Source organism: Seriola aureovittata, chromosome 5, assembly GCF_021018895.1.
Source record: "Seriola aureovittata isolate HTS-2021-v1 ecotype China chromosome 5, ASM2101889v1, whole genome shotgun sequence".
NCBI lineage: Eukaryota > Metazoa > Chordata > Actinopteri > Carangiformes > Carangidae > Seriola > Seriola aureovittata.
In genome coordinates, this window is record NC_079368.1 from 4,638,341 (window position 1) to 4,655,046 (window position 16,706).

The 16,706-nt window shown below is 40.2% G+C and overlaps 1 protein-coding gene across 2 annotated transcripts in view; it reads left to right on the forward strand.

The window, feature by feature from the left end:
* The window catches only part of tacr1a (tachykinin receptor 1a), a 55,683-nt gene that overhangs the window by 8,397 nt on the left and 30,580 nt on the right, over positions 1-16,706 (forward strand). For both annotated transcript variants that reach the window (XM_056377126.1, XM_056377127.1), the window contains exon 2: positions 11,590-11,784. In XM_056377126.1, coding sequence (XP_056233101.1) covers positions 11,590-11,784 — 195 coding nt within the window. The remainder of the gene's footprint in view (positions 1-11,589; positions 11,785-16,706) is intronic.

Below are 16,706 nucleotides of genomic sequence, written 5' to 3' on the forward strand. Positions count from 1 at the left end.
ATATTTGCGCAACCTATTTCTCTATCCCTCATTTGCACATCACGTCAATGACATGTCACCGTGTGGGTCAGAGCGGGCGCCCCTTTCTAGTTTGTGCAGGCTTCTGCTGAGAAGGTCTCCTCTCTCACTCTCAGAGGTGGTAGACGGGGAGGGGGCGGGGGGTAATTTGACTAGTGGTCTCCTCACTGGAGCTGGGCAATCTATCAAATAGTGCACTTCTATCTCTGTAGTAATGCAATTAGTAATTAAAACTATGAATACCTGGAGTTTCACAGACATATCATTTTCCATGTGTGTTTGTCTTCTTTATATATATATATATATATATATATATATATAGCTGCTGACGTAAGCAGCTATAAACGAAACAAAAAACAAAAAGAACGAAACAAATTGGTCTTGTCCATATATATATATATATATATATATATATATATATATATATTATATATATATATATATATATTATATATATATATATATATATATATAGAGAGAGAGAGAGAGAGAGACATCTTGTTACTTTATTTTGGTATTCGTGATTGTATATAGTTTTGGTACTAATTGACGACTTTGCATCAAGGAAAGCAAGTAAGGGCGACAGGCTTTAGATGAAAATTGTTCAATTTAGAAAGTGTGTGTCTTGTTTCAAGTGTGTAATACATTAATAATTCAGAGACTCTTTCTATTCTTGTTACTTTATTTTGGTATTTATGATGGTATTTGCCCAGGGCACGATACAAGCTAGAACTGCCACTGGTTTTAGGCCTGGTTTAGCCTGGGGTAAGGTGTCTAATTTTTTTGCCTTAAAATTAGTCAGTTTTTATTTTCGTGAAACACTTTGACTTGCATTACACTGATATATGAGTAAAATGAAGACTGGACCAACACTAAAGGCCCCAGGAGCTGAATACCGGCAGTTTAATTGTAAGATTTTCATTATTTCTGGATAAAACACAGACAAGATTGTGATGTTTGTGACCGGAAGGAGACTCTGCTATTAGACTGCAGATATAGAAAGAAATTTAAACGACAGTAAAATCATCCACAAATATATATATATATATATATATATATATATATATATATATATATAAAAAGACGTCAGATTGTAGCTCTTATTTGAAGATATTTCTGTGAAGCTTATGTCAGCAGCACTGGTGGCACCTGTTATTTCGTTTTGAAGGCATATGGGTGGATTGAGCTTAGCTGTGTAAAGTGTTGCAGTTCTGGCAGTAGCCTAAAAGGGAAGGTTAGTGCACAGCACTGTACCAGCACTTTCCTGATTTTACAAAAGCAAAAAAGACAGCACCGGTTAAACACACTGACATAATCACAGCCACAGAAAGCAGCACCACACAGAGACTGGCAGCCTGCTAAAGAGAAGTCTGCTCAATATGACAGCAGGAGAAAGAGGTGCTCAGCAGACGATGTGTTAGAACCCATGACTATTTAGTGGACCCAGAAGCAGAAGACAGACTCAGGTGAGCAAGTTGAACTGGATTTATTATGAAGGGATTTGTAGCAGAACAGGTAAAGGTGAAAGCTGGGAGATGAATAAGAGGCAGGCAGGAGATGAATAATAGGGTGGTGAATCCGTTGATGGGAAAGCAGGGCAGGGGAGATGAATGAGAGACAGGCATGCAATGAGTGGCAGACCGGGGGTGAGGGAAGGCTGGGCTGGGAATGAGCAGCAGGCAGGCAGACAAGAGGGGTGTGACCCTGAAGCACCAGAGAAATGTGTTGGACAAAATGCAAAAAGGAGGAACGAGGAATCAAAAACTAGGAGGCCTTGACGTAGCACCCACAGCACCTGTAAGAGATATATATATACATTTCTTCAACACAAAGGTAAAAGGTATCTTGCACAGTGTGTCTCTAAGTATAGAACAAATAGCCATCAAGAACAACTCATTATAGGTCTTCACAGTATGAATGAATGGACGAAGGCACCTGATCACTTGCATTGACAGAATTCATCAGTCAATGACTGCATGTTATCACACACATAGATTACAGTACCTGCACATTGTCCAACATATGAGAGGTAACAATGACACTGCTGCAGAATTAAATCCCTGTTCCCGCTCCATAAACAGACAAACCTCTACTCCATCAGAAGTTCATCCGCCGGGCCTCACGCGCAGCAAAGTCATCAACAACACCGCTCAAGTCCAAATCCCGGGCTTTACTGTTCTCTATTGAGAATATAGTCAATCAAGCTAACGTTAGCCTCCAGCTGCACATCAACATTGCTAGAATTCAATGAACTTGAAGCTCGGTGAGTAAAAACGTATCTAATGTCGTCAGTTCACCCGCTGCACTGTGGACAGTTATGCCATAATGTAGTACCACGCAGGTGACTGAACCATGGGGCGATGAGCAACAGGAGAACCGAGGTTTAACTACTCCAGAGCTAATGAGATGATGAGGCGCAGAGTGGATCGCCACACTCAGAGACAGAGACAGACAAACAAGCACAGACACACAGGGGGAGAGAGAGAGAGAGAGAGAGAGAGAGAGAGAGGACACAGGACCCTGATACAATCAAAAAAGTCCAGCCCCAATGTTAAACTTTCATTCATACTAGCTGAATATGTAATGAATAGTGGACCCAGAAGCAGAAGACAGACTATATATATCTGCATGGTATGTGTTGTTATGTGTGGGGAATGTTTTCTGTTTTCTTCGCACACCTTAGGCCCATCATGTCTGAGTAATGTTGCTGATCATGTTCATCCCTTTATGGCCACAGTTTACAGTTTATCTTCTAATGATCTGAATCTCCAGACCTGGATCTTGTAGAACACCTTTGAGATGTGATAGAGCAGGAGATTGGCAGCATGAATTTGCAGCTGAGAAATCTGCAAAAAAAATGTGATGCAGTCATGGAGAAGAATCTCAAAATCTCATCTTGCAGATAATGTAGATTTCCACTCCTTGCACCAGGATCAATATCCTAAAAATGGGAGAACATTGTATTAGTATGTTTATGAGAACAAAGCCTGCCCCTTGATAATCTGATTACTTTCTCAATCGATTGCATTTAATTTGTCAGACAATTGTAACAAATACCCATAAATAATTTCCTGCAGCACAAGGAGATGTCTCCAGATAACTCGGTTTGTCCAATTCACAGTCCAGAACCCAAATATGTTCAATTTACAATGACAAAAAAAATAGAAAAAGTAGCAAATCCTTGTATTGTAATGCATCTGAAAATACTGTAGAGGCAGACAGAAGACGATACACCGAAAGTTAATGTCCAGTGTTTTGTCATTCCTGCAGTGTGCTGAGTGTCACAGAGTGATGATATATATCAGAGTGCTTACAACTGGATTGCTCCTTTGTGGACACTTCAGTGGTAGTTGTTTGGAGAATAAATAGCGTTACTCATTCACCAAAGGGAATCCCAACCTGCAATCTCTTTGACCACCTGCCTGCATCTCTGACATCTGATCTACTACATGTTGCTCCTCACTCGACTGAGGCGCTAATTCAGTAACAAATGAAAGGGTGACTGGCTGAGACTGGACCATGGCAGCTGAGGTTTCCCACTGTGGGGCCCATTTATATCCACCTACTGTAGCTGAACAACACAGCCAGCTTGTCCCAGTCACACTAGGTCACGGCAGCAGGCAACTTACTCTCCAGCTTTCTCGCCTGCTTCCTCCAATTTCCACTTCCCCCTCTCCCTCCTCCATCTGTTTCCCCTGGAGGGCTCATCATGGCCAAGCTAGTCCGGCCTCCTCCACCTTTCTCTTTCTGCTTATTTCTGTGATTCATGCTTTATGCATGAGCAGTGGGAAGGATTAAATGACATGACTAGAAGTAGCCAATGGTGCATGTGACAAGAAAGGAAATGTGGCTGGATGTATAAATTTACCTCAAATTATATGATAAAATCTCAACTGTGAGTGAAAATTTCCTTTGTAGCTTCAAGTACATTACTTTTATGTTGTTTTTATTTATTTATTTATTTATCTATGGATCTACAAAAACACACCAGTCCAGGAGATAACATGTTAAAGGAACACTCCACTGATTTTAGACCTGGAGTTCAGTCTCCTTGTCATGAGGAGAACTCAGTGTGAAAGCTGTTGGATGTGTCCTGTGGCACTGGAGGGAGCTGCTTAAAGATTGCTTGGTTGTTTATTTGTTTATCTATCAGTGACTTTTAACTACGTCAGTGTGCCTGGTTTAGCTCAGCTAACAGCTAACTTGCACCCATTGCTCTTATGAAACTTGAACCTGAATAATGTTACGAAGTATTAGTACATAGTAAAAGTAGAATAACCGCCTCTACCAACCAGTCAACTTACAGAAAATATGGTCTCCCCTTCCTATGTTACAGTGTTGAATAAGGGTCAGAAGTGTTTTTGCTGAACATTATGATGTCACAGTGAAGTTGACCTTTGACCTTTTGGTATATAGTGTCATCACTTCATCATTTTACCCTATTAGACATTTGTGTTAAATTGTGACATATTTAGTGTGTGAATTCTTGAGTTATGGTTTAAAACATGTTTTGTGAGGTCACAGTGACCTTTGACCTTTGACCATCAAATTCCAATCAGTTCATCCTTGAGTACAAGTTTGTGCCAGATGTAATTAAACTCACTCTGCTCGTTCCTGATATGTTTATAAGGATGTTAAGTCACCATGACCTTGAACTTTAACCTTTGACCACCAAGAAGGAAATTCCCTGAAAGTGGTCTCTGAACATCATATTCATGATGAAAATTTGTGTTATGTGTTAAAATCAGTTCATCTTTGAGTCCAATTATTTGATTGTACCAAATTAACATTCACATTCACAGGAACGGGATGAACCGACTGACGGACAACCTGAAACTGTAATGCTTGCAGCCATGGCTGTCGCTGACATGGAGGCATAATCAAACTTGAACAATGAAAATTAGGGCAGAAAAGAAACTGATTGAATAACACTGAGGGTGTCCTCAGGGTTATTTTGGCTTGAGCTGTAGATTTTAAAGTGAAAACATTTATTTTCCAACATGGCCCCAAGATGTTAAAATACACATAAAGCATGTAAAACAAGAGTACAGCCAGGCCGTACACAGGCACAACTGAGCTTTGAGCTAAGTTCTAACACCAACATGCTAACATGCTCACAATGACAATGCTAAGCATGCTAACATTTGTTTTGCTTATTAGAACTAAACACAAATTACACTTGAGGTTCATGTTGACAATTGAGATATTTCATTCAAAACCGTAAATGTGAATGTGGGACCCACAAAAATGTTGCTCTCCCTCGGTTAATATTTTGTTCATTCATAATCTGATTAATGTTCACCTGATACATGTTCATGTGCAATAGCAACTGTAATATTTTAGTAGGTAAATTTATGGTTACAATGAGTAAAACTAGGCATTTCGGGCAGCTTAGGGGTGAGACACAGGAGGACACACGCATCACTCAGTAGCCCCAGACAGCCTGCAGTGTGCAGCCACGTTATGTTGATGAGCTGGTGTTTCCATGTGAGCAAAAGCTGTAGAAAGATGTATAAAAGTAGCAGCACAAAGTGACAGGTGTAATGAGTGTGCAAGAGTGATGAACAAATGTAAATATGAATATTTATGTTGCAATTAAACAAGAGAAGTTTGTGTGTTAGAGTGCTTCACCTAGCTAAGTGTGTGTCCAAGTGTGCAACTTGAACCTCATGATGGCGCTAGAGTAAAAGTTAAAGAATGACAAAGTCATTAGGATTCATCCTCTGTGGATCAGGAATATTTGTACAAAATGTAAGAGCAATCCATCCAGTAGTTATTTCGATATGTTAGTCTGGACAAAAAAATAGAATCTTAAAATCAAAACTACATCAGTGCAAACTAAGTCAAAAAAAAAACACTGGGATCAAAAAAAGACCTTCGGGGACTTCTGGCACATGAGCACACATTGGTTCTATGTTAAAGCCATGTTGAGTAAGAACCACTGTTATAAGCAAACACAAATATTCAGGATAATGGCCATTAATTATAATGATGCAACTGGTGAACTGTGGAGGAAACAGTCACACACGTCTGAAATCAGCTCTACCAACAGAGACAGAGACACGTTCAGTAAAAAATGAACAATGTTATTCTGCATCGCCACACATGCTATTAATGATGATACCAGAGGTTTATTAATAGAAGAAATGTCAAAATGCCTTTTACTGTGAAACAGAAACTGAAGTTCTCGAGTTCTAGCAACAACACCGTCAAGAGAGCGGCTGGTCCAGTGTTATAATATAATATATGTAACAGAGACCATTTCAAGTCTAATGTCACATTATGCTCCATCACAGTCAGTGTCAGACATTTAGATAATTTTGAGCAGCTGCCTCAGAGCCACAGCACCTCTGAATGAATAAACAACACTCTAATCAACGCTTGTCATTTCCTGTCAACTCCAACTCGAGCCTGAAAAACGGCTGCAAGGCTGGATGTGCCTCGATTGAGGGCACTTGGCCGACTGGTGGCTGCTGTTATTATTGATGTTATCTTTTATTTAGTGTTCTTATTTTATCTTGTGATATCTCGAATCATAAGATTGGTGGTGGCCCTGTTCATGTAGAGTAGTCGTCTATTTTATTGCCGCTTTAGTCAAGCACGTTGTAACATGGATTTTGAAAAGTGCTCTTTAAATAACGATTATCATATTATTATAATTAGGAAATCTCAATTCGCACCATAAAAAAAAAAAAAAAAAACCTGCACAAAGAGAAAACACAACCAATTACAGAAATTGCACGACGCACGGATGACAACGGAAATTAGTAGCAAAGCAACTGTTTCCAGGGGGCAATAAAGAGTGATGAACATGCCCAGACACACCTGGGACACGTTTGTTTTTTCCATGGTTTGTGAAACATGGAGTCAAATATCGGTCAATCCTAATTTTTATTGTAGTCATATTACTGCATATATTTGCAAGTTCTTCATCTTTTTATCATCATTATTATTTTTTTGCAATTTCTAGTTTTATTAATATTTTCAATCATTAACCAGGACATTCTTTATCTGCCACTAGATCAGGCCGACCTCAACAAGCAGGATCGTTTTCTACAACCAGGAGCATTTCTATGTGAACACCCAATAAGGGAAGAGGTGACAGTGTGGTGAGCAGGTGGATATTGGTTTTCCACAGGCCACAGGAGTGTCTGCTGGTTATTAATGAGACTGAGGGGGCTGAAGATGTCATATGTATGCATGTGGACAATAATGGCAACAAGTGACAATCCTTCAAATTACCCAACACACACACACACACACACACACACACACACAGAAAGAGAGAGACCTCAGGCTCCGCCACCTTCACCCAGCCCATCTCCTCCCAGCAGCTGATGGGAGTTTTATGTAACATTCTGCAAGAGAACAACAACAACAACCAAAACAACAACAACCTCTTGAAAAGGCAATAAACCAGTTGAAACAAATTCATGATCAGATTACCACAGCCGACTTTCAAATGCAATTTGAAAAAAAAAAAAAGAAAGAAAAAAAAAATCACTGGCAGGCTGGAAGGCAAGCAATTTCATCTGTCGATTTAGCTGCTTCCTTCTTAATCACTTATTTCTCTTCAGGAAAGCATTGCAGCAACCTCATGGTGTTTATATTGAACCGTTGCATTGCCATGGCAGTTTGGGGGACATTTGTGGATAATTGGAGACGTATTTCACCCATGCAATCTAGCCCGGGCTGCCCGTGCCGCCTGTAACCTTGTGAGAGGTGTCCTGTCGAGAGAAATCACATATTCCCGACAAACAGATACTTGAAGTCCAAAGTCTCAGAGGTGTGGTTTTCAAAATGTGAAATGAAAGGCAGGGGAGCACAGGGAAGCAGAGCTCCATAGCAACAAATCCATAAAAATGAAATACTTCACAGCTGTAGCAGGGGCCGCTGGGACATTAGAATGCAGATACTGACTTTTATATGTGAGTAAAAAAAGTGTTCATACTGAGTTCTGTTTCATAGATAATTCTCTATTTGCAGGCAGATGAGTTGATCGAACAGAACTGATGCACCCAAATGGAGACACATGGAAGTGGAGGGATGAATTTGAATATAAACATCAGTCACGAAGCACCTGCACGTTATTCTCAGTACACTGACTTTCTGTTATAATAACTCACATTTTGGCACCAAAGATGCAAAACACAGGCTCAGAGTCAGAAGCCGTTTTTAAAAGAAGATTTAATATCAACAGTCTGGTTTAGAGTAATGGTTTGAGTCCTTATGTAGGTGAATGGCAGATTGTGGCAGGTGGAGCAGGTGGGACAGTAGAATCTAATCTGGATCTAACCAGAGACCAGGTGACCAGGACAGGGCGAAGACGAAGACGAACTGGAGGGGAAGCGATGATCTAAAAGAGAGAGAGATGATGAGGTTAGAGCTGGATGTGACAGCCTGGCCACTGAGGTAGACTGGAGGTATGAACGTGGAGCACAGAGAAACTCAGGATTAGAAAACATCCAAACTGATACAGGGAACAATAGAGTAGAGTTTGGCCTTAGCGTTTGTAACGGGTGGTAGCCTAAATGGCGGAGACTGGAGGGACGAGCCAGGGTTTAAATACTGCAGCTGGTGGAAGAGTTGATGAGGTGCAGCCGTGCAGGTGAGTCGGCAGGAGATGAACCAGGTAACCATTTTTTAACCAACTCCAGCCAGACACACACACACACACACACACACACACACACACACACACACACACACACAAAGGGAGCGATAGAAACTTAGGATAAACAAATACACAAGGGAGGGAAAAATGCAGGCGAGCACAAGGAAAAAGAGACATAGTCTGCACATAACACTTTCAAACACTCCTCCCACTGCTGCCCTGAAGATTTCTAGCTATATTCATCTTTTCAGAGTGGGCCGCTCCGACAAAGTTTCCTTGTTAAAAGGTTAAAAGCTAATGCTAATTAGATTTGATAACCTATATGAAAGGATTCAGTTTGCTAATGCAAAGTATCTGCAGATGACCATCCTTTATAGACAATAAGGTTACAGTTCTTGTGTGAAGAACATCTCTCTAAATAACATTATGCTCCGTGTGCAGCCGTGTCGAGATTCTGTTATCAGTCATGATAAACAGCAGTCTTCAGTCACGACAGGTTAAATGCAGATGTTAATAACTAAAACATCTACTGTTCTCTGGTCTGGTGTCCAGGATGCATTAAATGTGAGTCCAGTGTTTGCGTGCCAGCAGCGCTGATGATGATTTGGGCTGTCCAGAGAGGAGGCAGGCCGCTGTCCTCTGCAGGTGTGCGTTTGATTCATACATCAACAGTCTGACTCTGACTCACCTACATGAAGAAAAGCCACACGGCTTCCAGTGCTGTTTGAAGCTGAGCCAAAGTAAAGCCCCGACTGTGATCTCCCATTTTCAGCAGGCTGCTGGGAGCGTTTGATTTCAAAGGCCTCCTCTTGTCTCTGATGTAATTAGTCCATTTAGCAGATTCATTTGGGTTATTAGTGGGATTAAGCCTTTAATTAGACCGCTTTGGCTCAGGATGGTATTTTACTGGAGAGCTTTGCTTCGACAGGAGCCAAAAAAAAAATAAAAACACAGATGTTAATGTTTTATAGTCACTGATACACATAGCATACCGTACTTGTTTCAAAACCATATACACTCTGTATATACAATATGAAATAATCGGAATAATACAATTTGAGTTCAGGGGTTTTTATAAGAAACGATTTCAAATAACACCAGCACTCTGCTGGATAAATATAGCTTCCAGGTAATTGGGTTGTTAGAAAGAGCAAACACACTTTCAGGGGTTTAAATTAAAGTCAATAGAACCACATCTCTGATGAACTTTAGTCAAAAAGACCTGAGATGAAGTATCAATGATTTTCTCTTTACTGAAGCAAAGGGGTTTCAAACCATTTCCGTGGTGAGATTTACTGGTAATTACGTACAAGGTAATTTTAAGTTAATCACACACTCTGCTGTCTCTGATTAGAAGCGTGATCATAACAATGTGAAATGATTACTGAAATGTCGAGGGGAATCATTCCTACTTCATGGCAGACGCACTTTGTATTAGAACCAGAGCAGGATCCTTTTGTGACTGAAAATGATTTTTTACCAGTTTGTCAAATCAGAGCTTTACTGTGTGGTTTGACCTGTACTCGTTCAAAAATAAAATTCCCTTTAAAATGGTTCAGATGCTGCTGTGTGGGTGAGCGTGTGTGAATAGTCACACCCTGCTGGTGGAGTTTCAGTGTGTAGTGTGAGTTTCCCTTCAGGAACTATTTTAAGTTTATGACTCTGACACAGATTTTCTACACTACAACCTACTCAAGGACCTAAATAACATGATCGCACACTGAACAATGAGTCCTCCATCTGCACAGATCTTTACCCTCTCCTCCAATGAACAATCAAACGCACTTATATATAGATCTAATTGATTAGGTTAGAGATGATTTACAGTGTGATAGAGTGCGTTCTTGATAGATTGCAAATGTTTTGTTGTAAATGTCTTAAAACAAAATGATCTTTAACCACATTAAGAAAGATTATAAACTCCTTTTATTGTTGTTAAGCCTCCTGCCTGCGCTGAAGTCATATTGTTTCTGAGTTGTCCATCCCATCCTGGTGAACGTGATGTTTCAGTAATGCCTTAATGAAACTATAAATTTGACACAAATGTCCACTTGTACTGAAGGATGAACTGATTTTATTTTGGTGGTCAAAGGTCAAAGTTCAAAGTCAAGTGATCTCAATATGCAATATATGTAATCTATCAGCAATGCCCAGAGGGAACTGCATCACTTCTGTCACACTGTGACCTCACACAACCTGTTGTTGGCCACAACTCACAAATTCATACACAAACTATAACACAATTTAGCTCAAATGTCTATAAAGATGAAATGAAGTGATGACATCTTATATCCAAATGGTCAAAGGTCACTTCACTGTGACATCATCATGTTCTGCGAAAACATTGATCAATGCCGTAACTCAGGAAGGAGAGATTGTAATCATATTCCCTGCAATTTGGCTGTTTGGTGGAGGAATAAAACCACAAGGCCGTAATTCTAGTTTTTGTTTGTTTTAAACCCCATCACTGAGATGAGCCCATGATAGGAACTTTTATGACCTCTTTACCGCTGGTCCACATTGTATACTTGTATTGTTATGGGGTCTGCCAACATTTTCAAGTTGGCCATGAGTTGGCAAAGGTTGGGAACCGCTGGTGTATTATTTATTTCCTCAAAGTCAATTTTATTTAAACAGCCTTATACGAGAAACACAATCATCTGAAGGAGCTTTGCAATCTGTTCAACACACAACACCCTTTAAAAAGAACTGGATCAGGTAATATGAATTTAAATAAGTCGCCATATTCAGTATTTGGTGTGAAATCATTTGCAGTCAATGGCGGCCTGAGGGCTCCGACCCACAGACGTGAGCGCACTCAAATTTCTTTGTAACCATTATTTGGCTCAGTGCTTCACTGAGTCTTTACATCTATCTCTGATTGGGACATTGTATGATATTAAATGACATCAGCTTCTCAGCCTCACTGAATCTTCTCCCCTTCGCCCCCTCTGCAGGTACATGGCCATCATCCACCCTCTGAAGCAGCGCATGTCGTCCACAGAGACCAAAGTGGTGGTGGGAGTGATCTGGGTGCTGGCTCTGCTGCTGGCCTTCCCTCAGTACTACTACTCTAACACGGACGAGCTCCCCGGTCGAGTGGTGTGCTACATCGACTGGCCCGAGTACAAAATGTGCGACTTCAAAAAGATGTGAGTCTCTCTTGTGGAGCAGCTCCTCCAATAGTCAGTACGCATTGTTAATTACTTTTGAATTGACAGCGAATGTGGGAGGAAGCTGTTTGTATTCACTGTAAAGCTTTTTGTGCTTTGTAGCCACATCATGGGGGAATTGTGTTTTTTCTACTGCGAAAGGCAAATGCTCTGAGTTGTTCAAGAGAAAAGGATGATTACATTTGATTGAGGACTTACTACACCATTCATTTTCTACTATGACAGTAGTTGTCATAGTTGTAAGACGAAGAAACCAGGTGTGCTTTTCAAGTTTACCAACTGATTAACAGTGCAAAAAATATCTACCAATATAACACGGGACAAATGGTTTTGAAAAATCTGTTTTAAAAAGCAGTTTTAAAGGATAAAAACGAAATTTGTGGAAGGTTCAAAGACACTTTTTGAAGACACTTTTAATTTTCAGTATTTGATCAGAAATGTTCGGTGTCAGCATCATCTTGGCCCAGGTTCCATATGATTCAGTTTTTTTTTTTTATAAATGCAGCGCTCCTCAGATCAAAGCTGAGAGCAATGATTCCCACTTAGTTCAGCTTTTCACACTTATGTTAGATCACTTACATGTGTCTGGGGCTTTTACCATCACTTAGCAAAGCTGTAAAAAATAAAAAAATAAAAAAGATTCAGTCCGTCAGCACTCAGGCGAACCTCCCATGTAACACCAGGGCAGCATATGATTTATATTTGTGTAAAAGTCTAATGTGAAGAGAGGCCTGCTGCCCACCAGGTCGGCTGTAGCTGTTCCATCAAACCACAACAGAAGAAGGATGTGCAGGGTGTTCCAGAGGAATGGCGCCATGTTTTATCTGCACTATTGATTCCTACTTCTCTAAAAGCCAACCATCCAACTTTGCAATTTTGCCTCGAATCTATGAATGAAAGAGCCTGTTAAACCATCCGCTTAAGTAGCCAAATACAGACCTGATTTGATATTGTTAGTGCTTTGAGAAGCAGCTGATTGACAGAGTTCAGGCAGAGGCTTGTACAGAATGCTAATTTCTACACTATAACTAACATTGAGGGTATTTCACTCCTGAGGCAAACTGAGTGTTTTTCTGATTCACGGTCATGAAGGGTCAAAGTCTGATCTTCTACTGTTTAATCAATAGCTCATTTTCTCTCTTTTGTTTCTGCTGTTCATGTTCCTTCATGCTGAAAAATGGTGTCTTCTTTTGGTTTCATTTTATATGCGCTCTCTAACGGGTCATTTATAAGAAATATCTCAGAAACTTGAAGCTATAGTGTAACACAATACTGAAATTATACGCCTCGAAAAGGAAGAATCCAGACATCACAGGTTTTTTTTTTTTAAAGATCCTGCATCTATAAATATGCCAATATTGTTTATTTCAAAAGTTTAACTGCACATGAGATGTCTCATAGTTCACTGTGAAGTCCGTTCACAGTTTATGTTTTTTTTTAAACATGGGTAAACATGCCAAAAATAGGCGATTGATTCCTCTTACATTGCCAGCCGAGTTTGGCGGGGAGGACACACACGGTGTCACCACATGCAGTTACAAAGCACACACACACACGTAGGGGAGAAGGTGTAAGCTACTAGCCTCTGTGCAAACTGGTAAAAGGGGCCCGGAGGCTCCGACACAGACAGGAGCACCAACCTGGGGATGAGACGCTTGGTGATTGTGTGTTTTTGATACTTGCAGCTCACTCTCGCACCCCCAAGCACAGCGTAGCTGAGGTTTAGCAGCACCGTGCTGACGACAGGTGACAGGTCTGTTTATAGTGTTTGTGGAAAAGGGGTGAATATTAGCAGGTTCACCCAGATGTTGTGTTTACATCAATGCAGATTGGAGCAATACCCACATCTACTGCAGAGTCATTTGACCCATGTGTGAATGCTGATTCTCATTGCCAACAAAGTCCTGATGTTGCGAGTCTTATCTGGATTTCCAAAAGTAGAAAAGGGGTTTAAAGAAAATTACGTTTTAAAATTTGTTAACATCCATATCATGTTTTTTTAATACAAGACATATAATGAGTGAAATAATCAGTCAACACCATGACTGAGTATCTCTACCTTGGAACTGCAGTGAACCAATGACAGTCTCATAAAAACAGATTCAGACAGTCAGGGTTTCATACGTCACAAACCTCAGGAACCAATCCTGTCAACTTGTGGTGACGGGGGGCGGGGCTAAACAAACTTGAAACCTTGTCAATACAAAGAACGAGAGCTCACATGAGCACAAACACCAACACTGTGTCAACCACTGCCAGTTACAAGCTAACAAACAAGAATTAAACAATGGAAAAACCATGTTAAAAGAATATGAATCTTTGCAGAATCATTTTACATAGTTTAAAATGTGTCATGTGTCACAAATCATGCTCGTACATTACTGTATTAAACTTAAATTTAAGCACAGCACAGAGAAACGAAATATGAAAATAACCTTCTCGTGCCAAAACCTCAAACATCGAAGTGAAGTGGAGAACTTAGACAAACCTCAGTATTATGTTTCCCATCAGCTTGTTCAAGTACTCTTTGCATATAATTAGCGTGACAAGATGCTTGCCAGACATGGTTTGAATTATTGTGATGCAGCAGGGTGAAAGAAGGTTACAACGAGCGGTAAGAATGATTTTCAGGCACTGTGTGACCCTGGTCAGGCAGCTCAGTGACAGTCAGGGTTGACTGGTCACCTTTCCTCCAGATATCATCTTTCCTTGGGCGGCTAAAATAGAACCAAGGGCCTTTCATATCATACAGTGACTAAACATTAAAGTGTATCATTTTAACACTCTGTATTTAGGCGTTGCTTGCTTGTGCAGAGGAAATAGCAAAAGAAGCGCAACAATTTCATTTCCCCTTGCCCTGTGATCTACAATCAAAGAAAAGGCAAGGAAATGTATTATTGTGTAAATGCAGGTGTTAATCTTCCCCTTGCACACGGTGAAACCTTGCTGTGCTGGACAAACTTCTGAAGCTGCTTGAGAAAAACAGCATAAATGCAGCATGCCTGGAAGTGATTTATTCATACTTAATGCCCCCCCTCCCCCCAGTAATCTCCAATTTCTTCCATTTGTCTTTTTGTAATCCCACTGGCAAACACACAGACGAAAGGCACAAACACAGGTTCTCTTCCTCAAATGGTGCACACAATACCAGCTCAGCAAACAGAGAAAAACACCCATGCAGTGACGCACATATGCAGGCACTCAGACACGCAGCCACACAGCTCTGATCACAGCTCTGCTGATGGCAACCTCTCAGTTCATCAGCGACACTGTTTTCTCTGCTCGGCTGCCAGCCTGCTATTGCCTTCCCCTTTCTCCTGCCTCTGTCACATTTCTCCATGGAAATATAGTTTGTTATGAAGGGAGCAACAGCAATTTTATTGTTCATGATGGGATGCCTGCTGCACATATTACTTTTTTAATGAAACTCTAATCAGTGACACATAAGAGCTGAGTGCGATCACAGTAATCATTCAGCTCTGCCACTAAAGCCGAAAATCAGATGTCTGATTAAGGCTGACCCTGGGTCAGGTCCCACATGCCTTTCTCTGCAATTTTTTCCCCATCACCGCTGTTGCTGTTCTACACGCGGTCTGATGGCAATGTGCGGCCTTCCCACTGTCAGTGGGAACTATAAGCAAGGTATCAACCCAGTCTCAGATAGCTATGTCGGTCCGCAGCGCAAAACATATTAGTTTCACAATCACGGCTCTAAAATTGTGAGATGTTTTTGTTTTGGTTTTTTTTTTGCCATGTAACTGTCAAGCTTTAAACAAAATGGCTGACATTCCTTATATTTTTTATGGAAAATTCAATATTTGAAGATAGTTTCAGCATTAATTTGTGTTGTTATGCCCAGCTTAAAGATCATATACATTCAATGAAAATGACATGCATATTTCTCATTAGAAATGTTATCAAAATGAAAATTAATGCAGAAACTATCTTAGAATATTACATTTTCTACTGAAAATATAAGGAACGTCAGTCATTTTGTTTGTTTTCACAGAGAGAAACTGAATGGAAAAGAATTGGCAATAGAAAAACTTAATTATCTCACAATTTTAGAGCCGTTATTGTGAAGCTAATACGTTTTCTGCTGTGGACCAACGGAGAGACTGGGTCTCATCAATAGATGACACTGTTCATGAATGCACATACATAGATAACTGCTCAACCCCACCACACGAAGCCCACCTCCGTCCTACACTGTCACCTACACACTAACACACAGTGAGCAGAGGAATAGAAATCTCCCATGCCCTCTCTTTATAGTACTTTTGCATGTGTCTCTATAATGGAGCCTGCAGCAGCAACTTCTTTTCCACACTAGCTTTGTATGTAAACTGATTACTTAGAGTGATGTACCAAACTTTGAAAATGACATCATCATGGCTGCCAAGTCACTTAAGGCCTCGGTGTTGTTATAGCTGAAGAGCTGCTGGGCTTTTTTCAAGGGAAGAAGAAGAATCACTATGTAGGAGGCAGCTCTCATTAGACAATGAGAAGCAGTAACAAGTAATCACCAGACCACAGAACTAAATTACAGGCCCACTGGGAGGAACAACAGCTAATTCCAGACCAGACAATGCACATATCAAGCCTGTAAAGCAACTAAGTGCATTTAGTTTAGTGCAAGTAGTGTACTTAATTACAGTTTTCATTTATTTGTACTTTAGTTGACTATTTTCATTTTATGATACAAAATACTTCTACTTGAAGTGTAAAATATGGACCTTTAAGATTTTACATAATGATCAGATTATGGAATAAAGTTAAAATGTAGCTCCATTTTACAAAATCAAAATGATGATTGCATGTTGCACACATATTATTCCAAATATTATAAATACAATTCTAAATGGTGTCATGTGCACAATTAGAAATTTTGATACTGAAAG